This window comes from Akebia trifoliata, chromosome 5 (genome assembly GCF_017979445.1).
Source record: "Akebia trifoliata isolate Shusen 1 chromosome 5, ASM1797944v1, whole genome shotgun sequence".
NCBI classification, from domain to species: Eukaryota; Viridiplantae; Streptophyta; class Magnoliopsida; order Ranunculales; family Lardizabalaceae; genus Akebia; species Akebia trifoliata.
In genome coordinates, this window is record NC_141379.1 from 28,285,195 (window position 1) to 28,298,520 (window position 13,326).

General features: G+C 35.5%; 1 protein-coding gene across 1 annotated transcript; it reads left to right on the forward strand.

The window, feature by feature from the left end:
• Window positions 1–144: 144 nt before the first annotated feature.
• On the forward strand, window positions 145–13,074 carry LOC147401956 (uncharacterized). The gene is made up of 11 exons (XM_086443454.1): window positions 145–550; window positions 1,722–1,817; window positions 2,635–2,711; window positions 4,424–4,503; window positions 7,120–7,180; window positions 8,898–8,965; window positions 9,106–9,187; window positions 10,674–10,754; window positions 10,852–10,929; window positions 12,097–12,216; window positions 12,602–13,074. Exons 1-11 carry the CDS (start codon window positions 235–237, stop codon window positions 12,776–12,778), a joined length of 1,236 nt encoding a protein of 411 aa, XP_086299580.1. The 5' UTR covers window positions 145–234; the 3' UTR covers window positions 12,779–13,074.
• The last annotated feature ends 252 nt before the right edge of the window (window positions 13,075–13,326 follow it).

Below are 13,326 nucleotides of genomic sequence, written 5' to 3' on the forward strand. Positions count from 1 at the left end.
AGTTACCAGTTGAACCGACCGGGTTTTAAAACATTGGTTTGATCCTCACTATGACTCACCTTCCTTGCACAATAAGTAAAAATTTTCTTTCCCATGGCCATAAAACGACTCAAAGTATAAATACCCGAATCAGAATCAGAATATAGAAAAGCAAAAAAGGGGAATTAGGGTTCCTGATTTCCTGATTTCCTGATTGTTCTTGAGAGATTCGATCATCTATCAATAAATCCTCCAATGGCGGGTCTCTCTCTAAGATGCGGAGACTGTGGGATCCTTCTGAAATCCGTAGAAGAAGCTCAAGAACACGCAGAACTCACTTCTCACTCCAATTTCTCCGAATCGACCGAAGCCGTCCTCAATCTTATCTGCACCACTTGTGGAAAACCTTGCAGATCCAAAACTGAAAGCGATTTGCACACCAAGAGAACTGGCCACACTGATTTTACTGATAAGACTTCGGAAGCTGCGAAGCCGATCTCGTTGGAGGCGCCGAAAGCCATTTCCGATCCTGAGGAGGTTGTTGGAGCTAGTGGAAGCAGTGAATCTGAAGGTGGGTTTAGAATTTTATTTTTTTTAACAATTATTTTCTTTATATTTGTTGTTGTATTTTAGTATTGATCACATTGAGTTCATAGTATTAAATTTCAACACATTTCCACGAAATATACCGAAGTATTTCCATTTCCACAAGTTCCAATACGAAATTTAACCAACAGTTTATTTTTGTATATATTTAGGTGGAAATCATTATTTATTTCGCAAAATGTTTCGATGAATAGTGAATTTCAAGCGAAATATTCTTTTTTGAAAAAACTTATAATTTCTTTTAGAAAGAATTTATAAATGGGTGGCGATCGGAGGCCCTAAAGAGATCCAATCATTGTGCCAAACATTTTTTCAATGTATGGGTTAGAAAGTTTCGGAATGGGCTGATTTTTTGCGAGGATTATCTCTATAATGAGGAGATCATCCTCACCAAAAAGCAGCCCATTCCGAAACTTCTAACCACTATTTTGAAAAATGTTTGGCTCTCTTTAGGGCCTCCGAATGCTTCCCCGTATAAATTATTAATACAAAATTGCATATAACACTCATTCGTTAATATATATGAATTATCTGAATATATTCCAAGTATATTAGTACATTTATATAAGCATGCATACAATCAACCATGTTTCAATTAGTTGGATACATTAGCAATTTATTCATATAATTATTTGTAAAATAAAAGAAATATAATAATGGATGAATGCACTACTTAATAGTTTCTTCATCTTAATGTCTTATATATTAAGTTGTATGTGGTTAATGCAACATAATTATTCTAATTTCCCCTATCAGCTTCTCAATACATGTGTGCATGTGTAGCAAAATGTTGTTGATATTGAATTTCACACTAGATATGGTAGCTTATTGTATTTTGACGTCTTAATTAGTGTGTTTTACTGCCTATTCTATCATTTCCTACTGGTTCAATGAAAATTTCTTCAATATTTCAATCATTTCCAAAAATTGTATTCATTTACACACTAATTGAAATATTTCCATTTCTAGACTAACCGAAATCAAAATTTAATACCTTGATTGAGTTTAATAGCTTAGGTTTTGGGTTTATTGGATCGGTGTCATTGGTGTGTATGTTTGATTTTTTTTTTTTTATCGTGGTTCGCTTATATGAAATTACTTAAATATATCTCCTTTTCTTTCCTTGTAATTTACAGAGATGGCTGTTCCAGTGGTTGATAAGAAATTGCTTGAAGAACTGGAATCAATGGGATTTCCTACACCCCGAGCAACACGGGCACTTCATTTTTCCGGTGAGTCCGTTTATAATTGTTTTTTTTTTTTTCTTTAGATACATTTTGTGCCCAAAGACAAGTTATGCTTCATAAATTTAGTAAGGACATTCTTTGGGATGAGACAGTAGTTAAGACTTAAGACCGACCATTATTTGTTCATTTATCTGTAGAGATGGATAGATTGGTAATGATGTGATATGTCGAATAAATGTTGATTAAACAAAATGGGGAGTGCTTTGGAGTATAATGTGATTGACGTATAACAATCAAACTTAAGGAAATTTTTTTACAAGACAATAATTTTGACCATTCATAATTTAGAATGTTGGACAATTAAGAAATATTTTTCATGGAATTAGCATAGTAGAGATTAGGATCATGGGACGGATGCATGGAAATACTGGGAAAGAAGATAAAAATGATTATCAATGCTGTCAAGGTGCAAGATGAGGTGAGGCACCTTAAATTACTGAAGGTGTTGTGATTTCAAGGAGGGACATGACTCATGCACCCAAGATGGACTTTAGTAAAGTTGCACGGGTGCATACTTCAATGACATTTGAAAATTCTGTTCTTTGTGGAATTTTATTCTCACGTGATTATTGTTGCTATTTTTTTTTTTTGGTAGTTTGTAAATTTTGGTGTCCCAGTCTTAGTAAATTGTAGACGATGAGTTTTGTGAATATTTGGGTATCCCTTTTCCTCTCTAGCGAAAGTGAACTAATGAAATTTACTTCTTAAACTTATATTCACTTTGTATGCACTCTCAGTTGTATACTTGTAGCAAAATGCAGTTATGGGTCATTGAGTTCATTTGAGTTTTTCTTTTCTACAGGCAATGCAAGCCTTGAGGCTGCTGTAAATTGGATTGTTGAACATGAGAACGATTCAGACATTGATCAGATGCCCTTGGTATGATTTCCGTTCTCATAACTGGTCCCTGTGTCACTTTTCAGTTTTTTTCATAGATACAATCATTTAAGCTCACTCACACTGTAATCCATACTTTTTAAGTATGTACAGTGTAGTTTTTATTATCCATATTATATTGCTATTAAAAATGTGGCATCAAGTGATGAAATTGTTAGAAGGATAACTCTCTAAATCCCCACTAAAGGGTGAGACGGGTTAAAGGTTTGAAAATAGACTAAGTCTTTGCTGTCATTCTTGTAGCTAGTCTGTGAAGGAGTCTACAATGTACTGGACTAAGGAGAACATTGGAAAACCACATAAGAAATACTGATTAATGGAAAAAGGGTTGGATGTTTGCACTTATCCAGACAAATGTAATTGAAGTAGTTTGCATAGGCAGGTTGGAGGTGACTGCCTAGAAAGCAGGTGATCACTTTGGATTAGAGAAAGCTGCAATTTTCCTTCCACAAAGCTAAATTTCAAGGCCCCTCCTTTGCATCTCAGCACTCTCCTAGGCAGCTAGGCCACTATCTTTGACCACTCAATAATGTTATCGAGTTCCTCTCCTGTGAAAGTGTTTCTTTGTGAGCAAAGCTTCTCGACTGTTGTTTATAGAAAGTTTTAAGAGCAACAATTGTGTGGAAAACATAATGGATTTTGGTATTTTGAGGGGGACTTGGAAGTGGATTTTTCTTACTCCCACCCTTCTTTAATTGTTTCTGGCATCATCATCATTGTTATAATGTCTAACCCTTATCCCAAAATTTGGGTCGGCTGAATGAATCGTGTTGCACCATTCAATTCCATCTAAAACTATATCTTTTATTAATCCTAGTCTGTATGGTAATACCACAGATCTGTCTGTGATTGAAACCCCTCCTTCATTCTTACACGTATTAAAAAGAAAAGGAAAGAGATCTTTGATTAATTCAAGTGTGTTCTTATTCCTCTCACTACTTTAAACTTCCTCTTTTTTGGTCTCCCTCTCACTATTTGAGAACCTTTACTTATAAGTAGGGCTGTTATCTGTCTTTCTTGCATATTATCGAACATCTTAATTGACTTTCCCATTGTTTATCTCCGTTTTTTTTTTTTTTTTTTTTTTTTTTGGGGGGGGGGGGGGGGGGGAGTGGAGGGGATTGGGGGGACTCCAGCATTTTCGTGAATGCATTCCAAATTAGTGATTTATTTACTTTATTATGACTTGGGGAGGCACTAAGGAATTTTTTTTTTTAAATAAATATCCATTGAAGACATTAATTCCCATGTTCTTCACATGTTATATGTAGATGAATATTAATTCTGATATTAAAGAATAGGGAACATAAAATCAAAGAAGAGCCTGCTGACCTTTTCATCGTGGAAGGTTAAGTTCCATTCTACTAGTTGGCCTATATGGTATCTTTGAAATCTTGTCAATAGATCTCCACTTACACACTAAGTACAAATGTTACCTTGGTTTGAACTCAAGGCATTTTATAGTATTTTATCATGTGTATGTGGTGGGGAGTGAGAACAGGGGGATTTTTCAACCTTGTCAATCAATTTTATTTGGTTTTATTTATGTTATTTGAATCCATTTATAATTTTATGCAAAATATGGAATTAGCTGGCATACAAAATCTACATTTTGATGTATTTAGGCACTACTGTATTTGGTAGGCACAATAAAATTTAGTAATACACTGTCTCATTTACTTAACTGAATTCAGGTACCTATCAACATCAAGGTTGGAGCCCCCAAACCATCTCTTACTCCGGAGGAAATGAAGATTAAAGCACAAGAATTAAGGTTTTTTCTTTAGCAATTTGTTTGTGCCTTCATCAATGTTTTCGATAGTTCCATGTTTACCAAGGTTTAAAGTTTGTGTATTATCTAACATTTTGGTAAGCTAATGGAATGAGATTTCTCAAATGAGACAGCACAATGAATTGAAATTCTTTTTTACATTTTTTTATTGATAGATAAAAAAAAAATTATTAGAAAAATGGAACAAAAAGTAGAAAATACAAAGGCACCTTAAGAGGTCCAGATGGCCATTCAAAGGAAGGCAAAGTCAAAGGAAAAAATTCAAATCTAACCCTTCCCGTCAACAATAAGCTCTCAAAAAAACACTTTTTTGATAGACAAAATTTTATTAAAGGAGATAAAAAAAAGGAGGTCAAGAGACTTTCCTACAAAAGGACTCAAAAAATCAAATCAATGTTACAATCATTTAAAATCCTTTTGAAATTACAGTTCCTATGGAAGACGTTCTCCTACCATGTCAACAATTCCTTTACAGGTTGATCTTCCTAGAAAAGAAAAAGAAAAGCATTGAAAGGCCTCTTTATGGAGAGATTTACCACACCATCTATCTTTACAAAACCTTTCCTATCCTCCTTGTTAAAGCTTTGAGCGGATGGATGCCTTTGATGAACTCAGTATGCACTCCCATACAACCTCTGAGTCATATGGTTTTTGAGAATTGCCACAACCCCAAGTTTCATTTGAGGTAGATTACCTACGAGGTTGCAAGCATGGGGGGAGAAAGTAAGAACGTGTCTTAATTTGGTTGGAAAAAGGACTTAATTACCACATCTCTTCCAATATAGCGAGGAAAAATGGCATGTTAGTTGCGCATGTTACTCATTTGTGGAGGGCAATGAAATCCTAGAGAAACATATAAGGATTTTGATGACCTTTGAAACCTATTTGGAATCTTTGTGATGATAATCAAAACCCCAGGTCATTTGCCAGCCTTTGGTAAACCCTTTGGGTTGGAATTACTCATATGTAGACTCTATTGTTAGTTGATGGAGGACATGAGGACAAATATCTTGAGCAATAACATAGTCCATCGTATAAACAACATCATTGCATGTGGTAAAAAATTCCACTGTCTATCACTGGGTTTATACCGGGGTCATTGGCTGTTCAAGGTTCAAACGCCAAGAGGTTTTTTTTTCTTTTGAATCCATAGTTGGGTGAGAAATGTAGCCCTTCCCCTGATGTAGCTTGAAAAGACTTCCTCAGGAAACAACATTTTTAAAATCTGTGATTGTTGATCTTTTATGTAGGTCTTAATTTGTTTGAGATTGTTAAACACATAGTGAACTTTGACCCAATTAGAAACTTTATATAAGAGAAAACTGATATTCTGTTGTTTGATTACTCTAGTGAAATTCTTCATCTATCCCTTTTCGTACCCATCATGTCCAGACTCGGAACAAATCCTAACAATCGTTGCGAACAAACTTTTTAAAATTTGAAATCCATCCATTTTCAATCATGGAAGGCATTATTGGCTTGGACCCCATTACTAAACCACATTGTTCGCTCAAGCTGATTCACCACCAATTACCATATCAGTTTGGGTAACTTTTTACTCCATGTCAGCCACCTTCTTATTCCTTCCTTCTTTATCGAAAACCTAGGTTTTGTGTTTCTCTTTGAAACGAGTAATCGAGATTCGTCATTCGCCTCTGACACTCCTGTGGTGTTTTCCATGGATTATGGCCGAACTTTGCCGAATTGTCAGTCTCCTGGATTCCAACTACATGACCAATGAAGAAGCCATGATTGGTGTATCTTCCTAGAATACTCATGTCTTCCAAGCTTGTTCCCCATATCAACAGTAATCGAGAAGTTTCCCTCTTTTCAGATCTTCCTAAGACATTGGATAGCATGTCAACATGGCATGTAGATGTGCATGAAATGTGTCATATGGCTGAAGCCATGATCTTTTTATATCAAAATAATATTAAAAGCAGCCTAGCAGTAGTTTCAGGGATAGAAAATTTAATTACATATCTGATAGATAGGAGATATTGAAGCATCAACTAAAGTACTATAGTACTATTGTGCACCTTGTGATTTTGTCGTTAAGCAAGTTTGAAAGTTAAGAATCAAACATACCCAAAACTTTTTGTACCAATGTAATGTTTTTGGTTGTGTTGCACATTTAAGTTAAATCCTCTTTGTACTTCAAAGGGATGAAGGATTGAAGTTCAATGCAGGCATTTTCAATTCTATATTTTCCTGGACAACTTGTGTTCTGAAGGCCTTTACTATTTCCAGTTTTAGTTATCTCTGCAATGGAGTTAGAATACCTGTGTTGACGAGTTTCATTGATGGAGAACTTAGTTGTTTCAAATGACATGAGTTGATTTGATTGATAACTTTCAAATCTGCATTCTTTTTTAAGAAGTATTCATTTGTTTTTTTTTCTTTTTTGATTTCATCCCGCCATGAGTAAATAACTAGGAAATCCATCCACTTTTAAGAATTTATTCATTACTTCTATGACGTACTTAGAAATTCAAAGTTTGCTGTTGTTGTATGCGGATTTAATCTCCTATCTCTTCCATGCTCCTATTTTCTACCTTTGTTATCCCTTATAGTTGTTAATTTCTTACATTTTTCTAGGGAACGAGCACGCAAGAAAAAAGAAGAGGAGGATAAGAGAATGGAAAGAGAAAGAGAGAAGGTATTAAACAATATTACCTTTGCACAATTTACAGGTTTTGTTGTGTTGGCATGACATGACACTTCATGGCACGACACACACTTCTGGGCACTTTCCATACATGTGGTAGGACCAGTTTTCTAGAAGGACCACTTGATGGCATTCTTTTTTAGCAGGTTGGCCCAACATGCAAGGCATGTGGCCAGCACCCACAATGTGCTTATCTTAACCCGTCCAAGCCAAGCCAGGTTCATGGCCATGATGAGTACATTAATTTTCCCACAAATTTAGATTTTCGTCAAGCTTTTCAGGGATGGAAATGATTAGGTTACCCGTTTATCTTTTCCAAAAGTTCTCGCTAGGTAATGCTTCCCTTTACCATGTGTTGGTGCATTTGGAAGGAGTGTAACAGGCAGTTGTTCGAGGGGCAGAACACGCTTTACAAGAAATTATCATTTCTATATCATGGGCCTCCCTTCATTTCTGGTGCAAAGTTTTTAAGGAGTTTAGCGGGATTTCTATCACCTTCAATAATATTTTAACTTATTGTTTATTACATTTTTATGAAACAAACCCATGAAGTTTCTGAAAATGAATGTTCCTTGAAGCAAAAATAACCTTAATATATACTCATTTATTCTTTTTTTATTGTGTGTTGAGGGGTGGTGTAACAGGGCATAAGAAGCATATCCTCTTTTTTTGTGTGTTGAGGAGCAGCGTGGGGCGGGGATAAGGGAGTAGTGTAAAAAAGGCACTATAAAGCATAATGGACTCATCATAAACAAAACTGATCATTACAATGTATTAAATAAGAATTCCAATTGTTTTTTATACCATGACCTTCCCAACCACCTTTTTTTTTTCTTTTTAAATTTTCCAGCTATTTCAGATTGGAATATCTTACTTTTGATAAATATTGTTTGATTAGTAAAAAAAGTTATTTTATATTCTCCACATTTCATTGGTATCCTGGAGTTGGGCGTTTCTCCTCAAATGCATATCTTGGAATTATTTTTGTTTTCTTTTGTAACTTTTGAAATGGATGTTTCCCTTTAAATATTTTCAAGAGGGCATTGTGGTATTCTGTGACCCCTTTTGAACTAATTAATTGATTGACATATGAAATATCAGCAAGCAAAAATATGTGAAAAATGAAACTCTAAAATGTGCCTAAAGATTGTCTACTAGAGTTATGTCTGATGTTTTAATTATTGATCTCCGAATTTTCTGATTGTTATGATATAATTTTCTAGATGTGTGTGTGTGTGTGTGTGTGTGTGTTGTGTGTTTTTGTTTGTTTGTTTAAGCAAGCAAGTTGGTGGGTAGTAATCAGTAGGTGTTCGTATGCGTGTGCGTGCGTGTGTTTGTTTAAGCAAGCAAGTTTGTGGTTAGTAATCCATAGGTGAAGGTTGTTTAAAGTTCATAAGTGTTGATGCATCATGATTTGGGTTCAAAACCCTCTTTCACAAGCAAGCGAGTTAGTAGGTGAAGGTTGTTTAAAGTTTGTAAGTGTTGGTGCATCATGATTTGGGTTCAAACCCCTCTTTAACCAATTAATTACTTGCCCCTAACTGACTTGCTTATCAAAAATAAAAAAGTGAAGGCAGGTTTTGGTCGTGGTATCAACACTCAACCAACTTAGCTTTGCAGGTGTTGTCTTGGCCTTTAGTTGCAAGTTTTAGCTTTGTGCTAATCAAGGTTCTTGCATTTGTTTATCGTAGTTGTTCGTTTGTTGTAGGAGAGGATTCGTGCTGGTAAAGAACTTCTTGAAGCAAAGCGAATTGAAGAAGATAATGAAAGAAAACGGTTTGTCTGGATCTATTTGTTGTTATTGTCAGAATGCCTTTTGGTCTTTCCCATTACTTGGTGTATGCTTTACTTATTGTACCATGCAGTTCACTTAATATTCCTCTCATTAACAAAATATGCATCCTGTGCTATTGTAGTATATTGGCCTTGCGAAAAGCTGAGAAAGATGAAGAGAAAAGAGCAAGGGAGAAAATACGTCAGAAAGTGGAGGAAGATAAGGTATTTTTTTAATTCTCTCCACCTATTTTTTGACATAATTACAGTTATTGAATGATCCAAATTTTGGTTCATATTCATGGTATGATGAAATCCCTTGGCTGTTTTTTTTATAAGTATATCCCTAGGCTGTTCTCATGCATTCAATCCTCATATCTTCAAATTTATGAAGTTTTCTAAAAGTTAAATCTAAATCATAGATTGGCGAAGTTGTACAAATATATAATTGGCTCATGCACATTGATTGATGTTGAGCGTGCTAAAAGGAATCGTTGTTCTCCCCAGTTTGTAGTTTTTCCACCCAAGTATTGTGTCAATGTGCACACTGATCTGGACTAACTGCAGCTTAAATCCGTAAATCCAATGCACTTGCATTCCTCGAACTATTCTATCAAAAAAATTATAAAAATTTGAATGCTCTAGAGAAATTTCATTATCACCCTGAAAGTGAATGAGACAACCCCAAATTTTGGCTTCAACCCACTCTAACAATCAATTTAACTTCTCCCCCCTTCAACAAGATGAAGTTGACTTGTTGGTTTTTGTTTGGGGTCTAAAGAAGAAGGTTTGGAGGTTTCTATACCTTGCAATTGAATTATTTCCTCCGGTTTTAGCTAGTCTTACTGTTGTTTTATATAATTTTCTGTTTTGTATATTTCCTCCGGCTGTGACTTGAGTGATTATTGAGTCACCCATTCAACTCTGCTTGACTAAAGTCACTTGAATCACTCTTTCTGTTTTTTCTTTTGAAGTTTGAAGGTTACAATCCAAAGGATTTTCTTTAGAGTTAATAATGAATGACTTAAAATGACTTAAAAGACCTCAAGGAAAACCCCTTTTTACTATTTACACTTTTCTCATTCATGTTTCCAACTTTGAAAATAGAATCCACATTTGTGTACCAATCTGATGTTTGACTCCATCCCGTAGTTGTCTTGGATGAATGTATTTTTATTATTCTCCATAGATCTTTGAGCTTAAAAAGAACTTCATGGTTTATTTCTCTATCATATGTCCTTTCCCCTTAAAACATCTTTATTTCAACAATCAAGATTTCAAAGTCAACAATTCTAGTTGACCTGATTTGTTCGAGTTTGAATTGAGTCAGTTTCTTTTTCTTTTCCTTAATATTTGTTCACTACCGCGTCAAAAGTGGTTAGATGACTCCAAACAACAGTTGTCATCTGAAGGTGTCACCTCGGTGAGGTGGTAACTCAAGACTCTGTGGCGATACCACATACCTAAAACCCACCTTCACACTTAAACCTTAAAAAAAAATACAGTTGTCTTGTGTGGTTTGTGAATGCTTAATCTTTTGACTTATTTGTATCTCCCTTTTTTTCCAGTGAGCTTAGTAATCATTAATAATAAAATTATTAGTCCTGGATTGCTGACTTTTTTTTTCTTTTTCAAATGGGTAAGCTGGAATTGAACCCACAACCTCAAAGTTACTTTGCACTGTGTCAACTGTTTATGCTTATCTTTGCAGGCAGAAAGAAGGCGGAAGCTTGGGTTGCCAGCGGAAGACCCAACAGTTTCAAAACCCCCCACACCAGTTGTGGAGAAAAAGGTCTTGCTTTGTCTGAATAATGCCTTTGAATCAATCTCTTGTTTGTCATGCAAAAAGTTGGTATTAATGAACACCTATCCTCATATGTAAATTGCAGAGTTTTCTCCCTGTTAAACCTGCTACAAAGGCTGAGCGCATGAGAGACTGTTTGCGATCTCTCAAGCATAATCACAAGGTAAACAAAATTGTTAATCCATGGACTTGATTTGAGCATCACTTCACCAAATGATCTCATCTTTCTTTCTTCTTTTTTTCTTGTAAATGAAAAACTTAATATATCCAAAGAGTTTGTAGCTAGGGAAGAGAGTTCTGCATGTACAAGATAGGCACTTCTACATCATGTACAACAGGAATGTCAGCTCGATTTTGGTCACGGGTGGTCAAAATAATAGTCCAGGATCATCATCCTTGATGTCCATGCATGATGCTAAGGCTCCGTTTGGATACAAACTAGAAAGTAACTTTGGGAGAAAGTAGAAATTTATTTCCTTTTACTTTTAAAAAAGTTTAGTTCATAGACTTCATCAGAAGCGCCTGGTGAATGCTTAAAGGGTTGGGGGAAATCCTGCCCCTCCTACTACTTTGCAATGTCTTCAAAGGAGTAATTTTCTTTCATCTCTGCCTAGTAACATTACAAACAACAGACGATCTGTGACTTAGGTGGACAACCTTGAGGATCTTGTGTGCTAAATGTCCAAACAAAATCTGGCACCCTAGGAGGAAAAGGAACCCTCAAATATTAGAGAAGGAAGATTCATTCACCAAATAGCTGTTAAATAAGCACATAGGAAGAAGTTGCCTGTGATATGGCCTTAGATACTTGAAGAGGGTTTGGAAAGATTTGGGCACCTTTAATTATATTAGTTATACATAAAGAACCTTTGCAAACATGATCACAGTTATGGAAATGCTTTATTTAGAAGAAATATTGTGTGAAAGGGTGAGCCACCAGGGTTGTTTGGGACTCACCTTTCTATATGCCAACTGGTGTACGTTTTCAATGATGTGATACCTCCCATTTATAGATCTCCTCTGCATGATGAAAACAGCATAGAATAGGTTGTAACCAGTTGATTAATATTTTTTATTTTGGCTGAAGCACCATTTATGTTTAATAATCAATATAAGTGATTTATCAAGACAGTTAGCATAATCCAGTTTGCGTTTTCTTTCTTTGTCCGATTGTGAACACCAGTGTTTCCTGTGTACAGTATAGATCCAGCTGAGGCTTCTCATGGACATGACATTTGCACTTAAAAACAATGAATCTAATTGATCAACATTTTATAAACTAAATCTTGTATTCAGTAACATCACCTGTGTTCTATTTCTATGAGGGTAGGATGAGGATGCCAAAGTCAAGAGGGCATTCCAAACGCTTCTAACGTATGTCGGGAATGTTGCGAAGAATCCTAATGAGGAGAAATTCAGGAAGGTTCGACTCAATAATCCATCTTTTCAGGTATGATAATCCATCTTCTTTGAGTATAAACTATAAATGCTGCTATGTTTAGAGTTTCCTACTGACCCGAAATGTCTCAGCCTAGACTAGAAAGAAACTTCAACACCGAACCGTTCATTTTCTTGGGTTGTCCCGGTCGATAAAGTCTTGGTTTTCTCCTGACCAAGGCATCATCTTAAGACGAAAATTTAAACCTTACATGCATGAATGTGCTATAGATGCATGGAAGTTCACCCTAATCTGCTTTCCCTATATAGCAGACTACCCTCTGCACTTAAATAACCGCTCATCTCCGCTTTATCTTTTCTTTTTCTTTTTTTGGTCCTTTTCTTGTCATTCTCGTCTGATAATCCTCTCTTTTTCTTCCAACATTTGGTTAAAACAGGATAGAGTTGGTAGTTTGAAAGGAGGCATTGAGTTTCTAGAGCTGTGTGGATTTGAGAAAATTGAAGGTGGGGAGTTTTTGTTCCTTCCGAGGGACAAGGTGGACATGGCAGTGTTGAACTCAGCTGGGTCCGAGCTGAACTCCGCCATAGTAAATCCCTTCTTTGGAGTTCTCTAAGAATCGGAGAATATATATATATTCTACCATAATGGAGAGTCGTCATGTTATCTTGAGGTCATGGAACTGTGTATGAAGAAGATTATGAAACGATGGCATGCATGTGATGGGCAATTATCGAAGAAAATAGACTCAATTAGGCATTTGTATGTAGTTTTATAAATTTCGTTTGTTGCTTGCCTTAGTTTAGTGATCATACTGTGCACACAGTTCATGATACTTGATGAAACTCTTCTCCAAAAAATTTCCTCCCCTAAAATGGGTTATAAAGGTGGTTCTGCCTTTTTTCTTTGGTATGATTTCTATCTTTGTTGTGCATTTACCAAAAAGAAAATAGGTCTTTCAGTTTTGTGGATTCAAAGCATATTTCATTCTTGACTTGTGATGTCAAATGAGAAGAGCTCCATTGCAAGTCATTTGATGCAGGCAAGATGGATGGGTGTGTTTCCTAAACCTTCTTTTATTTTTTATTTTTTATTTTTTAATTTCTATTTTTCTTTTACAGTAAGGCTTTTTAATGAGATGGCTCAATTAAAGTCAGTGGGCTG